The 18,233-nt window shown below is 43.5% G+C and overlaps 1 protein-coding gene across 1 annotated transcript in view; it reads right to left on the bottom strand.

Annotated features, from left to right (window-relative positions):
- WDR72 (WD repeat domain 72) overlaps positions 1–18,233 on the bottom strand; it is a 135,399-nt gene that overhangs the window by 12,207 nt on the left and 104,959 nt on the right. Inside the window, exons 15-16 of the mRNA XM_067471210.1 lie at positions 3,004–3,095; positions 2,816–2,898 (exon numbers count right to left, since the gene is read on the bottom strand). Coding sequence (XP_067327311.1) covers positions 2,816–2,898; positions 3,004–3,095 — 175 coding nt within the window. The remainder of the gene's footprint in view (positions 1–2,815; positions 2,899–3,003; positions 3,096–18,233) is intronic.

Below are 18,233 nucleotides of genomic sequence, written 5' to 3'. Positions count from 1 at the left end.
GATACGTCACACAGTCCTAGAGACTTGGGAAGTGTCCGACGTGTGATCCAATTCTACAGCCAGCAGAGTGTCAGCTGTGGACTCATCTTGTGTTTCCAATAATAACAACAACAACAACAACAACAACAACAACAACAACAATACATCACACAGTCCTAGACACTTGGGAAATGTCTGACGTGTGATCCAATTCAACAGCCAGCAGAGTGTCTGCTGTGGACTCATCTCGTTGTGTTTCCAATAATAATAGTAATAATAATAATAATAATAATAATAATAATAATAATAATAATTTAATAATAATAATTGCAGAGAAACAACTGGCAAAGCTGACACGATATGAGAATTTAAAAATCGAATTGCAAAGACTCTGGCAAAACCAGTCAAGGTGGTCCCAGTGGTGATCGGCACACTGGGTGCGGTGCCTCAAGACCTTGGCCTGCCAGCTGCAGAAGGCCACTCTTTTTCGAAAGGTCAGAAGGGAGGGGGCTGAGCTAGGACGTTAAGATCGTCTGGGGAGGCCCTGCTCTCGGTCCCGCCTGCATCACAAGTACGGTTGGTGGGGACAAGAGACAGGGCCTTCTCAGTGGTGGCCCCTAGGCTGTGGAACACCCTCCCTACAGAAATTAGATCGGCCCCCTCCCTATTCGAAATGCTGGACCACTCTCACAACCACCATGTCAGACTACACGGAGAAGCCATTGAAATCCACAACCATGTGGACAATTTCAACAGAAAGGAGGAAATCATGAAAATGAACAAGATCTGGCTACCAGTATTTAAAAAATCTAAAATTGCAACAGCAAAACAACAGAGAGGGGAAAAAATCAGGCACATCTAATCACCTCTCAACAAAAGATTCCCCCAGGCACTGCCAAGCCATCGAATGCTAATCAAGGTGGTCAGTTGAAACATTCACTCCTAGCTCCAGCAGACAAGAGTGCTCCTCTCACATATTTATACATGGCTCTCATCATATCTCCTCTCAGCCTTTTCTTCTTCAGGCTAAACACACCCAGCTCCTTAAGCCGCTCCTCATAGGGCTTGTTCTCCAGACTCATAATAATAATAATAATAATAATAATCCTTTATTTATACCCCGCTAACATCTCCCGAAGGACTCGTTGCAACTTACAAGAGGCTGAGGCCCAACACATCAATAAAACAACAGCATAACAAATACAACAATAAATAAACTCATAAAACAAGCAATAAGCATTAAAACAATAGTAGTAAACATTAGACAATAACACCCTGGTCATTCCACGGATATATAAACCCTTTTTCCTATTTCCAACAGACCTCACTACCACTGAGGATGCTTGCCATAGATGCAGGCAAAACGTCAGGAGAGAATGCCTCTAGAACATGGCCGTATAGCCCGAAAAAACCTACAACAACCCAGTGATTAAGGTGGTCAGTTGAAACATTCACACCTTGCTCCAGCAGACAAGAGTCCTTTGTCCCACCCTGGTCATTCCACAGATATATAAACCCTTTTTCCTACTTCCAACAGACCTCACTACCTCTGAGGATGCTTGCCATAGATGCAGGCAAAACGTCAGGAGAGAATGCCTCTAGAACATGGCCGTATAGCCCGAAAAAACCTACAACAACCCAGTGATTAAGGTGGTCAGTTGAAACATTCACACCTTGCTCCAGCAGACAAGAGTCCTTTGTCCCACCCTGGTCATTATTCCACAGATATATAAACCCTTTTTCCTAGTTTCCAACAGACCTCACTCCCTCTGAGAATGCCTGCCATAGATGCAGGCGAAACATCAGGAGAGAATGCCTCTAGAACATGGCCGTATAGCCCGAAAAAACCTACAACAACCCAGTGATTCCGGCCATGAAAGCCTTCGACAATACATCTAATCACCTCTCAACAAAAGTTTGCTCCAGGCACTGTCAGGCCTTCAAATGCTAATGAAGGTGGTCAGTTGAAACATTCACACTTAGCTCCAGCAGACAAGAGTCCTTTGTCCCACCCTGGTCATTATTCCACAGATATATAAACCCATTTTCCTACTTCCAACAGACCTCACTCCCTCTGAGGATGCTTGCCATAGATGCAGGCGAAACGTCAGGAGAAAATGCCTCTAGAACATGGCCATATAGCCCGGAAAAACCAACAACAAGGACATCTAATCACCTCTCAAGAAAAGTTTCCTCCAGGCACTGTCAGGCCATTATATGCTAATCAAGGTGGTCAGTTGAAACATTCACCCCTAGCTCCAGCAGACAAGAGTCCTTTGTCCCACCCTGGTCATTCCACAGATATATAAACCCTTTTTCCTAGTTCCAACAGACCTCACTACCTCTGAGGATGCTTGCCATAGATGCAGGCGAAACGTCAGGAGAGAATGCCTCTAGAACAATGGCTGTATAGCCCCAAAAACCTACAACAACCCAGTGATTCCGGCCATGAAAGCCTTCGACAATACATCTAATCACCTCTCAAGAAAAGTTTGCTCCAGGCACTGCCAGGCCATTATATGCTAATCAAGGTGGTCAGTTGAAACATTCACACCTAGCTCCAGCAGACAAGAGTCCTTTGTCCCACCCTGGTCATTCCACAGATGTATAAACCCATTTTCCTAACTTCCAACAGACCTCACTACCTCTGAGGATGCTTGCCATAGATGCAGGCGAAACGTCAGGAGAAAATGCCTCTAGAACATGGCCATACAGCCCGAAAAAACCTACAACAACCCAAATAAATAAAACCCTGATTGAGGTAGGAATAGAAAAAGTGTAATTGAGAGAAGCCCAAAAATTAATAAACACATACATATGTGGATCTATGATTTACCTCTATGGACTGGTCCCTCCAGCAGGAAATGAGCTTCAAGAGGGAAGGGTCTTCCAGGCGGTTGTCCAAGACCGGGAACACACCTGGAAGCAACAACAGGATCTTCATCAGCTCTGCTCATTCAAATGGCATTCAAAACAATAACAACAACAGTAATAATGAATATGTCTACCACTCTGGAGACTCACCTTCAGCAAGACCTTGGCAAGGGCTGGGGGGTCCGGGCGGGGGTCCGGGGCGGCCTTTGGAGCGCGACGAGGAGGGTCCCATTTTCTTCGGACTGCATTGACGAGATTTCAAAAGCGTGAATTGTACAAGAAGAAAGTTTTGAGGACGGGTTTGAAGTCGAACATGACACCCCCCCCCCCTATAAAAGATAGTAACTTATAGTTTTGCTAAGGACAAGGACACCAGTGGGTATATTTTCTGTATATATTTCTATATTTTCATACTAAGGAGGCTGTCCAGACCTTGAACCGGTGCTTGGCCGCTGTGACCGTCTGGATGAGAGCTAACAAATTGATGTTGAATCCAGACAAGACAGAGGTCCTCCTGGTCAGTCGTAAGGCCGAACAGGGCAGAGGGTTACAGCCTGTGTTGGACGGGGTCCCACTCCCCCTGAAGACTTGGAGGTGATCCTGGACTCATCGCTGAGTCTGGAACCTCAGGTCTCAGCGGTGGCCGGGAGAGCTTTCGCACAATTAAAACTTGTGCACCAGTTGCGCCCATACCTCGGGAAGTCTGATCTGGCCCACGCTCTTGTTACATCCCGGATAGACTACTGCAATGCACTCTACGTGGGGTTGCCCTTGAAGGCTGGGCCGAACAGGGTATTTTATTTATTTATTTATTTATTTATTTGCTGCATTTGTTGACCGCCGTTCTCAGCCCTAGGGCGACTCACGGCGGTGTACAACATATAAAAACACATTTACAATAAGCAATAATCCACTAATACACAATAATACACAATAAATTACACTAAATAATCCGCTCCGACTTATCACAGAATCATAACCAAGCTCGTAAACCATATTCCGTTCCAGTTGTCATTACCAGTAGATGTAGCACTCAGTTAAATGCCTTCTCAAATAGCCACGTCTTTAGGCCCTTACGGAAAGACATAAGGGAGGGCGCCTGTCGGATGTCAACAGGGAGGGTGTTCCACAGCCGGGGGGCCACCACCGAGAAGGCCCTCTCTCTCGTCCCCGCCAGGCGTGCCTGTGAGGCAGGCGGGATCGAGAGAAGGGCCTCCCCAGATGATCTCAAGGTCCTCGTGGGCTCATAGGCCAAGATGCGGTCCGAAAGGTATTTTGGGCCGGAACCGTTTAGGGCTTTGTAGGATAACACCAGCACCTTGAATTGGGCCCGGTAGCAGATCGGCAGCCAGTGGAGCTGGGACAACAAGGGCGTTGTATGCTCCTTGCGTCCCGCTCCTGTTAGTAACATGGCTGCCGCGCGCTGGACTAGCTGGAGCTTCCGGGCCGTCTTCAAGGGCAGCCCCACGTAGAGAGCGTTGCAGTAGTCAAGGCGGGATGTGACCAGAGCGTGTACCACTGTGGCCAAGTCAGACTTCCCAAGGTATGGGCGCAGCTGGCGCACGAGCCTGAGCTGTGCAAATGCTCCCCTGGTCACCGCTGAAACCTGGGGATCCAGGCTCAACGATGAATCCAGGGTCACACCCAAGCTGCGAACCTGCGCCTTCAAGGGGAGTGCGACCCCGTCCAGCACAGGCTGTAACCCTATACCCTGTTCGGCCTTGCGACTGACCAGGAGGACCTCTGTCTTGTCTGGATTTAATTTCAGTTTGTTCGCCATAGGGTTACAGCCTGTGTTGGATGGGGTCGCACTCCCCCTGAAGACGCAGGTTCGCAGCTTGGGTGTGATCCTGGACTCATCGCTGAGCCTGGAACCCCAGGTTTCGGCGGTGACCAGGGGAGCATTCGCACAGTTAAAACCCGTGCGCCAACTGCGCCCGTACCTTGGGAAGTCTGACTTGGCCACGGTAGTCCACGCTCTGGTTACATCCCGTTTAGACTACTGCAACGCTCTCTACGTGGGGTTGCCTTTGAAGACGGCCCGGAAGCTCCAATTAGTCCAACGCTCGGCAGCCATGATACTAACAGGAGCGGAGCGCAGGGAGCATACAACTCCTCTGCTGCACCAGCTCCACTGGCTGCCGATTTGCTACCGGGCTCAATTCAAAGTGCTGGCGTTGGCCTTTAAAGCCCTAAACGGTTCTGGCCCAACTTACCTATCCGAACGTATCTCGGCCTATCAGCCCGCCAGGACCCTAAGATCTTCTGGGGAGGCCTTGCTCTCTATCCCGCCTGCTTCACAGGTGCGGCTGGCGGGGACGAGAGACAGGGCCTTTTCTGTGGTGGCCCCGCGGCTATGGAACGCCCTCCCCATGGAGGTAAGATCAGCCGCCTCGCTGATGGTTTTCCGGAAAAGACTAAAAACCTGGATGTTCAAGCAGGCGTTCAGTTAACTCAGCGCAATAAGTGTAATGATTGAAGGACTGGCAATTTGGACGACGAAACTGGATCGCGATTTTAGTCAAGAGATGAATTGGATTGTTTATGGATATATGTATTGTGGATCGTGTTTTTATGCTTTAAAACTGTATGCTGTTGTTTGTTATAAGTTGTTGTAAACCGCGTTGAGTCGCCGGCTAGGCTGAGAAACGGCAGTATACCAAGTATAGCAAATAAATAAATAAGACTGTTCGGAAACTTCAATTGGTCCAGCGAGCGGCAGCCAGATTGCTCACTGGAGCGACATACAGGGAGCACACCACCCCTCTGTTATGTCAGCTCCGCTGGCTGCCGGTTCAGTTCCAAGCTCAATTCAAAGTGCTGGTTTTGACCTACAAAACCCTGTATGGTTCCGGTCCAGTGTACCTGTCCGAACGCATCTCCCTCTACGTCCCACCCTGGAGTTTGAGATCATCTGGGGAGGCCCTGCTCTCAACTCCACCGCTATCCCAAGTGAGGTTGGTGGGGACGAGGAGCAGGGCCTTCTCAGTGGTGGCCCCTCACCTGTGGAACTCGCTCCCAGTGGATATCAGGGCGTCGACATCACTCCTGTCCTTCAGGAGGAAGGTAAAGACGTGGTTGTGGGACCAATCTGCTAACTAGGTAAGGACAACCAGACAAATAGGACCGGCAGGACTGATAAATGTGGAAGGAAACTCTGAACTATGAGATAGCGAACATTGACCAGCAATAAGGAGTAATTGGTTTGAATTGGTTTGTATGAAATTTTTATTGGTTTTATTGGTTTTAGCGAGTATAGGTGTAATGCAGGCATGGGGAACCTTCGGCCCTCCAGGTGTGGTGGACTTCAACTCCCACAATTCCTTGAGGCCAAGGTAAGCCTTTGGGGCGAATGCCGAACCTCAAGGAATTGTGGGAGTTGAAGTCCACCACACCTGGAGGGCCGAAGGTTCCTGACCCCTGGTGTAATGTATTGCTGCTGATTGTTAATTTGCGTTATTTTGTTTTACTGCTGTTGTAGGCCATTTAGGACTCGCCAAGCCACATGGACATTTCCTGAGGTCCATAATCCATTCAAGAGTGCATTGTATTCCCTTGTCCCGCCTCCCTCCCTCCTGATTCGCTGGAGCACCTAGGCGTCAGAATGTTATGGGCATCGAATTGTGCCTTGGTTGTGTAAGCCGCCCCGAGTCCCCTTTGGGGTGAGAAGGGCAGGGTAAAAGTAAACCAAATAATAAATAAATAAATAAATAAATAAGCAATTGAAGAAACCCTTATACAAAAACATTCCTTGCATGGACTGTAACAAAGGATCGTGCCTCTGGCCTCGGAGGAATTTGACCACCAGGGAAATGATCGCTTGGCAAATCTTGATTATATTACAATAGGGCAAGGAGAAGCCTTCGGAAAGCTTCCCCCTCCTCACCTGTCACCCATTCAACTCTCTCACTGAAGACATCCACTTAAGTTTCCCCCCATTGTTCCTCTGTTTTGGTGTAAAAAGGAAAACCTGGATTATGTTGGTATCGCCAACATCAATGTTTATTTTAATCAATCACCAGACAATAGAAAGGCTTAGTTTGAAGGCCATTTAGGACTCGCCAAGCCGCATGGACATTTCCTGAGTTCCATAATCCATTCAAGAGTTCATTGTATTCCCTTGTCCCGCCTCCCTCCGTCCTAATTCACTGGAGCGCCAAGGCAGCAGAATAATAATAATAATAATAATAATAATAATAATAACACTTTATTTGTACCCTGCTACCATCTCCCCAAGGGACTCGGTGCGGCTTACATGAGGCCAATAATAATAATAATAATAATAATAATAATAATATAATAAAACTTTATTTGTACCCCGCTATCATCTCCCCACGTCTTCAATCTCCTCCTAAAGACTGCCAGAGTTGGGGCATGCCTGATGTCCTTAGGAAGTGAGTTCCAGAGTCGAGGGGCCACCACCGAAAAGGCCCTCTCTCTCGTCCCCACCAATCGCGCCTGTGATGCAGGTGGGATCGTGAGCAAGGCCACTCCAGATGATCGAAGGGATCGTGTGGGTTCGTATACAGAGATGCGGTCACGCAGGTAGGCGGGTCCCAAACCGTTCAGGGCTTTGTAGGTTAACAACCTGGCCGCCGCCCGTTGGACCCTCTGGAATTTCCGAGCCATTTTCAAGGGCAGCCCCACGTAGAGTGCATTACAGTAATCCAGTCTAGAGGTGACTAAGGCATGGTGTGATTCTTATGCAAGGAACACAAAAATACCAATCTTGCCTCTCAAAAAAATGGGGGTGGGGTTGCGACTATTACGTGATGAAATACAATTAACCTGTCCATTAATGTTCTTCCTGACTGGCTGTTAGGAATTCTGGAAGTTGATATCCAAATACCTGGAGAGCCAAAGTTGGCTCATGCCTGCATTAGACCTTCAAATCTAATTTTAAATTGAAAGGAATGAAGGAAGAAGAGAGGGAATCTGTCTCATATGGTTCTATGGCTCTTATGTGACGAACTCAAAAATACCAACTTTGCTACCCAAAAAATGGGGGTGCGACTATTATATGGTTCTATGGCTCTTATGTGACGAATACAAAAATACCAGCTTTGCTACCTAAAAAATGGGGGGTGCGGCTATTATATGGTTCTATGGCTCTTATGTGACGAACTCAAAAATACCAACTTTGCTACCCAAAAAATGGGGGTGCGACTATTATATGGTTCTATGGCTCTTATGTGACGAACACAAAAATACCAATTTTGCTACCCAAAAAATGGAGGCGCGACTATTATATGGTTCTATGGCTCTTATGTGACGAATACAAAAATAAGAATTTTGCTATCCAAAAAATGGGGGTGCGACTATTATATGGTTCTATGGCTCTTATGTGACGAATACAAAAATAAGAATTTTGCTACCCAAAAAATGGGGGTGCGACTATTATATGGTTCTATGGCTCTTATGTGATGAACACAAAAATACCAATTTTGCTACCCAAAAAATGGGGGGTGCGGCTATTATATGGTTCCATGGCTCTTATGTGACGAACACAAAAATACCAATTTTGCTACCCAAAAAATGGGGGGTGCGGCTATTATATGGTTCTATGGCTCTTATGTGACGAACACAAAAATACCAATTTTGCTACCTAAAAAATGGGGGGTGCGGCTATTATATGGTTCCATGGCTCTTATGTGACGAACACAAAAATACCAATTTTGCTACCCAAAAAATGGGGGGTGCGGCTATTATATGGTTCCATGGCTCTTATGTGACGAACACAAAAATACCAATTTTGCTACCCAAAAAATGGGAGTGCGACTATTATATGGTTCCATGGCTCTTATGTGACGAACACAAAAATACCAATTTTGCTACCCAAAAAATGGGAGTGCGACTATTATATGGTTCCATGGCTCTTATGTGACAAATACAAAAATACCAGCTTTGCTACCCAAAAAATGGGGGGTGCGGCTATTATATGGTTCCATGGCTCTTATGTGACGAACACAAAAATACCAGCTTTGCTACCCAAAAAATGGGGGGTGCGGCTATTATATGGTTCCATGGCTCTTATGTGACGAACACAAAAATACCAATTTTGCTACCCAAAAAATGGGGGGTGCGGCTATTATATGGTTCCATGGCTCTTATGTGACGAACACAAAAATACCAATTTTGCTACCCAAAAAATGGGGGGTGCGGCTATTATATGGTTCCATGGCTCTTATGTGACGAACACAAAAATACCAGCTTTGCTACCTAAAAAATGGGGGGTGCGGCTATTATATGGTTCTATGGCTCTTATGTGACGAACACAAAAATACCAATTTTGCTACCCAAAAAATGGGGGGTGCGGCTATTATATGGTTCTATGGCTCTTATGTGACGAATACAAAAATACCAATTTTGCTACCTAAAAAATGGGGGGTGCGGCTATTATATGGTTCTATGGCTCTTATGTGACGAACACAAAAATACCAATTTTGCTACCCAAAAAATGGGGGGTGCGGCTATTATATGGTTCCATGGCTCTTATGTGACGAATACAAAAATACCAATTTTGCTACCTAAAAAATGGGGGGTGCGGCTATTATATGGTTCTATGGCTCTTATGTGACGAACACAAAAATACCAATTTTGCTACCTAAAAAATGGGGGGTGCGGCTATTATATGGTTCCATGGCTCTTATGTGACGAACACAAAAATACCAATTTTGCTACCCAAAAAATGGGAGTGCGACTATTATATGGTTCCATGGCTCTTATGTGACGAACACAAAAATACCAATTTTGCTACCCAAAAAATGGGAGTGCGACTATTATATGGTTCTATGGCTCTTATGTGACGAACACAAAAATACCAGCTTTGCTACCCAAAAAATGGGGGGTGCGGCTATTATATGGTTCCATGGCTCTTATGTGACGAACACAAAAATACCAATTTTGCTACCCAAAAAATGGGGGGTGCGGCTATTATATGGTTCCATGGCTCTTATGTGACGAACACAAAAATACCAATTTTGCTACCCAAAAAATGGGGGGTGCGGCTATTATATGGTTCCATGGCTCTTATGTGACGAACACAAAAATACCAGCTTTGCTACCTAAAAAATGGGGGGTGCGGCTATTATATGGTTCTATGGCTCTTATGTGACGAACACAAAAATACCAATTTTGCTACCCAAAAAATGGGGGGTGCGGCTATTATATGGTTCTATGGCTCTTATGTGACGAATACAAAAATACCAATTTTGCTACCTAAAAAATGGGGGGTGCGGCTATTATATGGTTCTATGGCTCTTATGTGACGAACACAAAAATACCAATTTTGCTACCCAAAAAATGGGGGGTGCGGCTATTATATGGTTCCATGGCTCTTATGTGACGAATACAAAAATACCAATTTTGCTACCCAAAAAATGGGGGGTGCGGCTATTATATGGTTCTATGGCTCTTATGTGACGAACACAAAAATACCAATTTTGCTACCCAAAAAATGGGGGGTGCGGCTATTATATGGTTCCATGGCTCTTATGTGACGAATACAAAAATACCAATTTTGCTACCTAAAAAATGGGGGGTGCGGCTATTATATGGTTCTATGGCTCTTATGTGACGAACACAAAAATACCAATTTTGCTACCTAAAAAATGGGGGGTGCGACTATTATATGGTTCCATGGCTCTTATGTGACGAATACAAAAATACCAATTTTGCTACCTAAAAAATGGGGGGTGCGGCTATTATATGGTTCTATGGCTCTTATGTGACGAACACAAAAATACCAATTTTGCTACCTAAAAAATGGGGGGTGCGACTATTATATGGTTCCATGGCTCTTATGTGACGAATACAAAAATACCAATTTTGCTACCTAAAAAATGGGGGGTGCGGCTATTATATGGTTCCATGGCTCTTATGTGACGAACACAAAAATACCAATTTTGCTACCTAAAAAATGGGGGGTGCGGCTATTATATGGTTCCATGGCTCTTATGTGACGAACACAAAAATACCAATTTTGCTACCCAAAAAATGGGGGGTGCGGCTATTATATGGTTCTATGGCTCTTATGTGACGAACACAAAAATACCAATTTTGCTACCCAAAAAATGGGGGGTGCGGCTATTATATGGTTCCATGGCTCTTATGTGACGAACACAAAAATACCAATTTTGCTACCTAAAAAATGGGGGGTGCGGCTATTATATGGTTCTATGGCTCTTATGTGACGAATACAAAAATACCAATTTTGCTATTCAAAAAATGGGGGGTGCGGCTATTATATGGTTCTATGGCTCTTATGTGACGAACACAAAAATACCAGTTTTGCTACTCAAAAAATGGGGGGTGCGGCTATTATATGGTTCCATGGCTCTTATGTGACGAACACAAAAATACCAATTTTGCTACCCAAAAAATGGGGGGTGCGGCTATTATATGGTTCCATGGCTCTTATGTGACGAACACAAAAATACCAATTTTGCTACTCAAAAAATGGGGGGTGCGGCTATTATATGGTTCCATGGCTCTTATGTGACGAACACAAAAATACCAATTTTGCTACCCAAAAAATGGGGGGTGCGGCTATTATATGGTTCCATGGCTCTTATGTGACGAACACAAAAATACCAGTTTTGCTACTCAAAAAATGGGGGGTGCGGCTATTATATGGTTCTATGGCTCTTATGTGACGAACACAAAAATACCAATTTTGCTACCCAAAAAATGGGGGGTGCGGCTATTATATGGTTCCATGGCTCTTATGTGACGAACACAAAAATACCAATTTTGCTACCTAAAAAATGGGGGGTGCGACTATTATATGGTTCCATGGCTCTTATGTGACGAACACAAAAATACCAATTTTGCTAGCCAAAAAATGGGGGGTGCGGCTATTATATGGTTCTATGGCTCTTATGTGACGAACACAAAAATACCAATTTTGCTACCTAAAAAATGGGGGGTGCGGCTATTATATGGTTCCATGGCTCTTATGTGACGAACACAAAAATACCAATTTTGCTACCTAAAAAATGGGGGGTGCGGCTATTATATGGTTCTATGGCTCTTATGTGACGAACACAAAAATACCAATTTTGCTACCTAAAAAATGGGGGGTGCGGCTATTATATGGTTCTATGGCTCTTATGTGACGAACACAAAAATACCAATTTTGCTAGCCAAAAAATGGGGGGTGCGGCTATTATATGGTTCTATGGCTCTTATGTGACGAACACAAAAATACCAATTTTGCTACCCAAAAAATGGGGGGTGCGGCTATTATATGGTTCCATGGCTCTTATGTGACGAACACAAAAATACCAGCTTTGCTACCTAAAAAATGGGGGGTGCGGCTATTATATGGTTCCATGGCTCTTATGTGACGAACACAAAAATACCAATTTTGCTACCTAAAAAATGGGGGTGCGGCTATTATATGGTTCTATGGCTCTTATGTGACGAACACAAAAATACCAATTTTGCTACCTAAAAAATGGGGGGTGCGGCTATTATATGGTTCCATGGCTCTTATGTGACGAACACAAAAATACCAGCTTTGCTACCTAAAAAATGGGGGGTGCGGCTATTATATGGTTCCATGGCTCTTATGTGACGAACACAAAAATACTAATTTTGCTACCCAAAAAATGGGGGGTGCGGCTATTATATGGTTCCATGGCTCTTATGTGACGAACACAAAAATACCAGCTTTGCTACCTAAAAAATGGGGGGTGCGACTATTATATGGTTCTATGGCTCTTATGTGACGAACACAAAAATACTAATTTTGCTACCCAAAAAATGGGGGGTGCGGCTATTATATGGTTCCATGGCTCTTATGTGACGAACACAAAAATACTAATTTTGCTACCCAAAAAATGGGGGGTGCGGCTATTATATGGTTCCATGGCTCTTATGTGACGAACACAAAAATACCAGCTTTGCTACCTAAAAAATGGGGGGTGCGGCTATTATATGGTTCCATGGCTCTTATGTGACGAATACAAAAATACCAATTTTGCTACCTAAAAAATGGGGGGTGCGGCTATTATATGGTTCCATGGCTCTTATGTGACGAACACAAAAATACCAATTTTGCTACCCAAAAAATGGGGGGTGCGGCTATTATATGGTTCCATGGCTCTTATGTGACGAACACAAAAATACCAGCTTTGCTACCCAAAAAATGGGGGGTGCGGCTATTATATGGTTCCATGGCTCTTATGTGACGAACACAAAAATACCAGCTTTGCTACCTAAAAAATGGGGGGTGCGACTATTATATGGTTCTATGGCTCTTATGTGACGAACACAAAAATACCAGCTTTGCTACCTAAAAAATGGGGGGTGCAACTATTATATGGTTCCATGGCTCTTATGTGACGAACACAAAAATACCAGCTTTGCTACCCAAAAAATGGGGGGTGCGGCTATTATATGGTTCCATGGCTCTTATGTGACGAACACAAAAATACCAATTTTGCTACCCAAAAAATGGGGGGTGCGGCTATTATATGGTTCTATGGCTCTTATGTGACGAATACAAAAATACCAATTTTGCTACCTAAAAAATGGGGGGTGCGGCTATTATATGGTTCTATGGCTCTTATGTGACGAACACAAAAATACCAATTTTGCTACCCAAAAAATGGGGGGTGCGGCTATTATATGGTTCCATGGCTCTTATGTGACGAATACAAAAATACCAATTTTGCTACCCAAAAAATGGGGGGTGCGGCTATTATATGGTTCTATGGCTCTTATGTGACGAACACAAAAATACCAATTTTGCTACCCAAAAAATGGGGGGTGCGGCTATTATATGGTTCTATGGCTCTTATGTGACGAACACAAAAATACCAATTTTGCTACCCAAAAAATGGGGGGTGCGGCTATTATATGGTTCTATGGCTCTTATGTGACGAACACAAAAATACCAATTTTGCTACCCAAAAAATGGGGGGTGCGGCTATTATATGGTTCCATGGCTCTTATGTGACGAATACAAAAATACCAATTTTGCTACCTAAAAAATGGGGGGTGCGGCTATTATATGGTTCTATGGCTCTTATGTGACGAACACAAAAATACCAATTTTGCTACCTAAAAAATGGGGGGTGCGACTATTATATGGTTCTATGGCTCTTATGTGACGAATACAAAAATACCAATTTTGCTACCTAAAAAATGGGGGGTGCGGCTATTATATGGTTCCATGGCTCTTATGTGACGAATACAAAAATACCAATTTTGCTACCTAAAAAATGGGGGGTGCGGCTATTATATGGTTCCATGGCTCTTATGTGACGAACACAAAAATACCAATTTTGCTACCTAAAAAATGGGGGGTGCGGCTATTATATGGTTCCATGGCTCTTATGTGACGAATACAAAAATACCAATTTTGCTACCTAAAAAATGGGGGGTGCGGCTATTATATGGTTCTATGGCTCTTATGTGACGAACACAAAAATACCAATTTTGCTACCTAAAAAATGGGGGGTGCGACTATTATATGGTTCCATGGCTCTTATGTGACGAATACAAAAATACCAATTTTGCTACCTAAAAAATGGGGGGTGCGGCTATTATATGGTTCCATGGCTCTTATGTGACGAACACAAAAATACCAATTTTGCTACCTAAAAAATGGGGGGTGCGGCTATTATATGGTTCCATGGCTCTTATGTGACGAACACAAAAATACCAATTTTGCTACCCAAAAAATGGGGGGTGCGGCTATTATATGGTTCTATGGCTCTTATGTGACGAACACAAAAATACCAATTTTGCTACCCAAAAAATGGGGGGTGCGGCTATTATATGGTTCCATGGCTCTTATGTGACGAATACAAAAATACCAATTTTGCTATTCAAAAAATGGGGGGTGCGGCTATTATATGGTTCTATGGCTCTTATGTGACGAACACAAAAATACCAATTTTGCTACCCAAAAAATGGGGGGTGCGGCTATTATATGGTTCTATGGCTCTTATGTGACGAACACAAAAATACCAATTTTGCTATTCAAAAAATGGGGGGTGCGGCTATTATATGGTTCCATGGCTCTTATGTGACGAATACAAAAATACCAATTTTGCTACCCAAAAAATGGGGGGTGCGGCTATTATATGGTTCTATGGCTCTTATGTGACGAACACAAAAATACCAATTTTGCTACCCAAAAAATGGGGGGTGCGGCTATTATATGGTTCCATGGCTCTTATGTGACGAATACAAAAATACCAATTTTGCTATTCAAAAAATGGGGGGTGCGGCTATTATATGGTTCTATGGCTCTTATGTGACGAATACAAAAATACCAATTTTGCTACCCAAAAAATGGGGGGTGCGGCTATTATATGGTTCTATGGCTCTTATGTGACGAACACAAAAATACCAATTTTGCTACCTAAAAAATGGGGGGTGCGGCTATTATATGGTTCTATGGCTCTTATGTGACGAATACAAAAATACCAATTTTGCTATTCAAAAAATGGGGGGTGCGGCTATTATATGGTTCTATGGCTCTTATGTGACGAACACAAAAATACCAGTTTTGCTACTCAAAAAATGGGGGGTGCGGCTATTATATGGTTCCATGGCTCTTATGTGACGAACACAAAAATACCAATTTTGCTACCCAAAAAATGGGGGGTGCGGCTATTATATGGTTCCATGGCTCTTATGTGACGAATACAAAAATACCAGCTTTGCTACCTAAAAAATGGGGGGTGCGGCTATTATATGGTTCTATGGCTCTTATGTGACGAACACAAAAATACCAATTTTGCTACTCAAAAAATGGGGGGTGCGGCTATTATATGGTTCCATGGCTCTTATGTGACGAACACAAAAATACCAATTTTGCTACCCAAAAAATGGGGGGTGCGGCTATTATATGGTTCCATGGCTCTTATGTGACGAACACAAAAATACCAGTTTTGCTACTCAAAAAATGGGGGGTGCGGCTATTATATGGTTCTATGGCTCTTATGTGACGAACACAAAAATACCAATTTTGCTACCCAAAAAATGGGGGGTGCGGCTATTATATGGTTCCATGGCTCTTATGTGACGAACACAAAAATACCAATTTTGCTACCTAAAAAATGGGGGGTGCGACTATTATATGGTTCCATGGCTCTTATGTGACGAACACAAAAATACCAATTTTGCTAGCCAAAAAATGGGGGGTGCGGCTATTATATGGTTCTATGGCTCTTATGTGACGAACACAAAAATACCAATTTTGCTACCTAAAAAATGGGGGGTGCGGCTATTATATGGTTCCATGGCTCTTATGTGACGAACACAAAAATACCAATTTTGCTACCTAAAAAATGGGGGGTGCGGCTATTATATGGTTCTATGGCTCTTATGTGACGAACACAAAAATACCAATTTTGCTACCTAAAAAATGGGGGGTGCGGCTATTATATGGTTCTATGGCTCTTATGTGACGAACACAAAAATACCAGCTTTGCTACCTAAAAAATGGGGGGTGCGGCTATTATATGGTTCCATGGCTCTTATGTGACGAACACAAAAATACCAATTTTGCTACCTAAAAAATGGGGGTGCGGCTATTATATGGTTCTATGGCTCTTATGTGACGAACACAAAAATACCAATTTTGCTACCTAAAAAATGGGGGGTGCGGCTATTATATGGTTCCATGGCTCTTATGTGACGAACACAAAAATACCAGCTTTGCTACCTAAAAAATGGGGGGTGCGGCTATTATATGGTTCCATGGCTCTTATGTGACGAACACAAAAATACTAATTTTGCTACCCAAAAAATGGGGGGTGCGGCTATTATATGGTTCCATGGCTCTTATGTGACGAACACAAAAATACCAGCTTTGCTACCTAAAAAATGGGGGGTGCGACTATTATATGGTTCTATGGCTCTTATGTGACGAACACAAAAATACTAATTTTGCTACCCAAAAAATGGGGGGTGCGGCTATTATATGGTTCCATGGCTCTTATGTGACGAACACAAAAATACTAATTTTGCTACCCAAAAAATGGGGGGTGCGGCTATTATATGGTTCCATGGCTCTTATGTGACGAACACAAAAATACCAGCTTTGCTACCTAAAAAATGGGGGGTGCGACTATTATATGGTTCTATGGCTCTTATGTGACGAACACAAAAATACTAATTTTGCTACCCAAAAAATGGGGGGTGCGGCTATTATATGGTTCCATGGCTCTTATGTGACGAACACAAAAATACCAATTTTGCTACCCAAAAAATGGGGGGTGCGGCTATTATATGGTTCCATGGCTCTTATGTGACGAACACAAAAATACCAGCTTTGCTACCCAAAAAATGGGGGGTGCGGCTATTATATGGTTCCATGGCTCTTATGTGACGAACACAAAAATACCAGCTTTGCTACCTAAAAAATGGGGGGTGCGACTATTATATGGTTCTATGGCTCTTATGTGACGAACACAAAAATACCAGCTTTGCTACCTAAAAAATGGGGGGTGCGGCTATTATATGGTTCCATGGCTCTTATGTGACGAACACAAAAATACCAATTTTGCTACCTAAAAAATGGGGGGTGCGGCTATTATATGGTTCCATGGCTCTTATGTGACGAACACAAAAATACCAATTTTGCTACCTAAAAAATGGGGGGTGCGACTATTATATGGTTCCATGGCTCTTATGTGACGAACACAAAAATACCAGCTTTGCTACCTAAAAAATGGGGGGTGCGACTATTATATGGTTCCATGGCTCTTATGTGACGAACACAAAAATACCAGCTTTGCTACCCAAAAAATGGGGGGTGCGGCTATTATATGGTTCCATGGCTCTTATGTGACGAACACAAAAATACCAATTTTGCTACCTAAAAAATGGGGGGTGCGGCTATTATATGGTTCCATGGCTCTTATGTGACGAATACAAAAATACCAGCTTTGCTACCTAAAAAATGGGGGGTGCGACTATTATATGGTTCCATGGCTCTTATGTGACGAACACAAAAATACCAGCTTTGCTACCTAAAAAATGGGGGGTGCGGCTATTATATGGTTCCATGGCTCTTATGTGACGAACACAAAAATACCAATTTTGCTACCCAAAAAATGGGGGGTGCGGCTATTATATGGTTCTATGGCTCTTATGTGACGAATACAAAAATACCAATTTTGCTACCCAAAAAATGGGGGGTGCGGCTATTATATGGTTCTATGGCTCTTATGTGACGAACACAAAAATACCAGCTTTGCTACCTAAAAAATGGGGGGTGCGGCTATTATATGGTTCTATGGCTCTTATGTGACGAACACAAAAATACCAATTTTGCTACCCAAAAAATGGGGGGTGCGGCTATTATATGGTTCCATGGCTCTTATGTGACGAATACAAAAATACCAGCTTTGCTACCC

The sequence above is a fragment of the Anolis sagrei genome, chromosome 9, assembly GCF_037176765.1.
Source record: "Anolis sagrei isolate rAnoSag1 chromosome 9, rAnoSag1.mat, whole genome shotgun sequence".
Taxonomy (NCBI): Eukaryota; Metazoa; Chordata; class Lepidosauria; order Squamata; family Dactyloidae; genus Anolis; species Anolis sagrei.
This window is presented reverse-complemented; position numbering and strand designations above follow the sequence as displayed.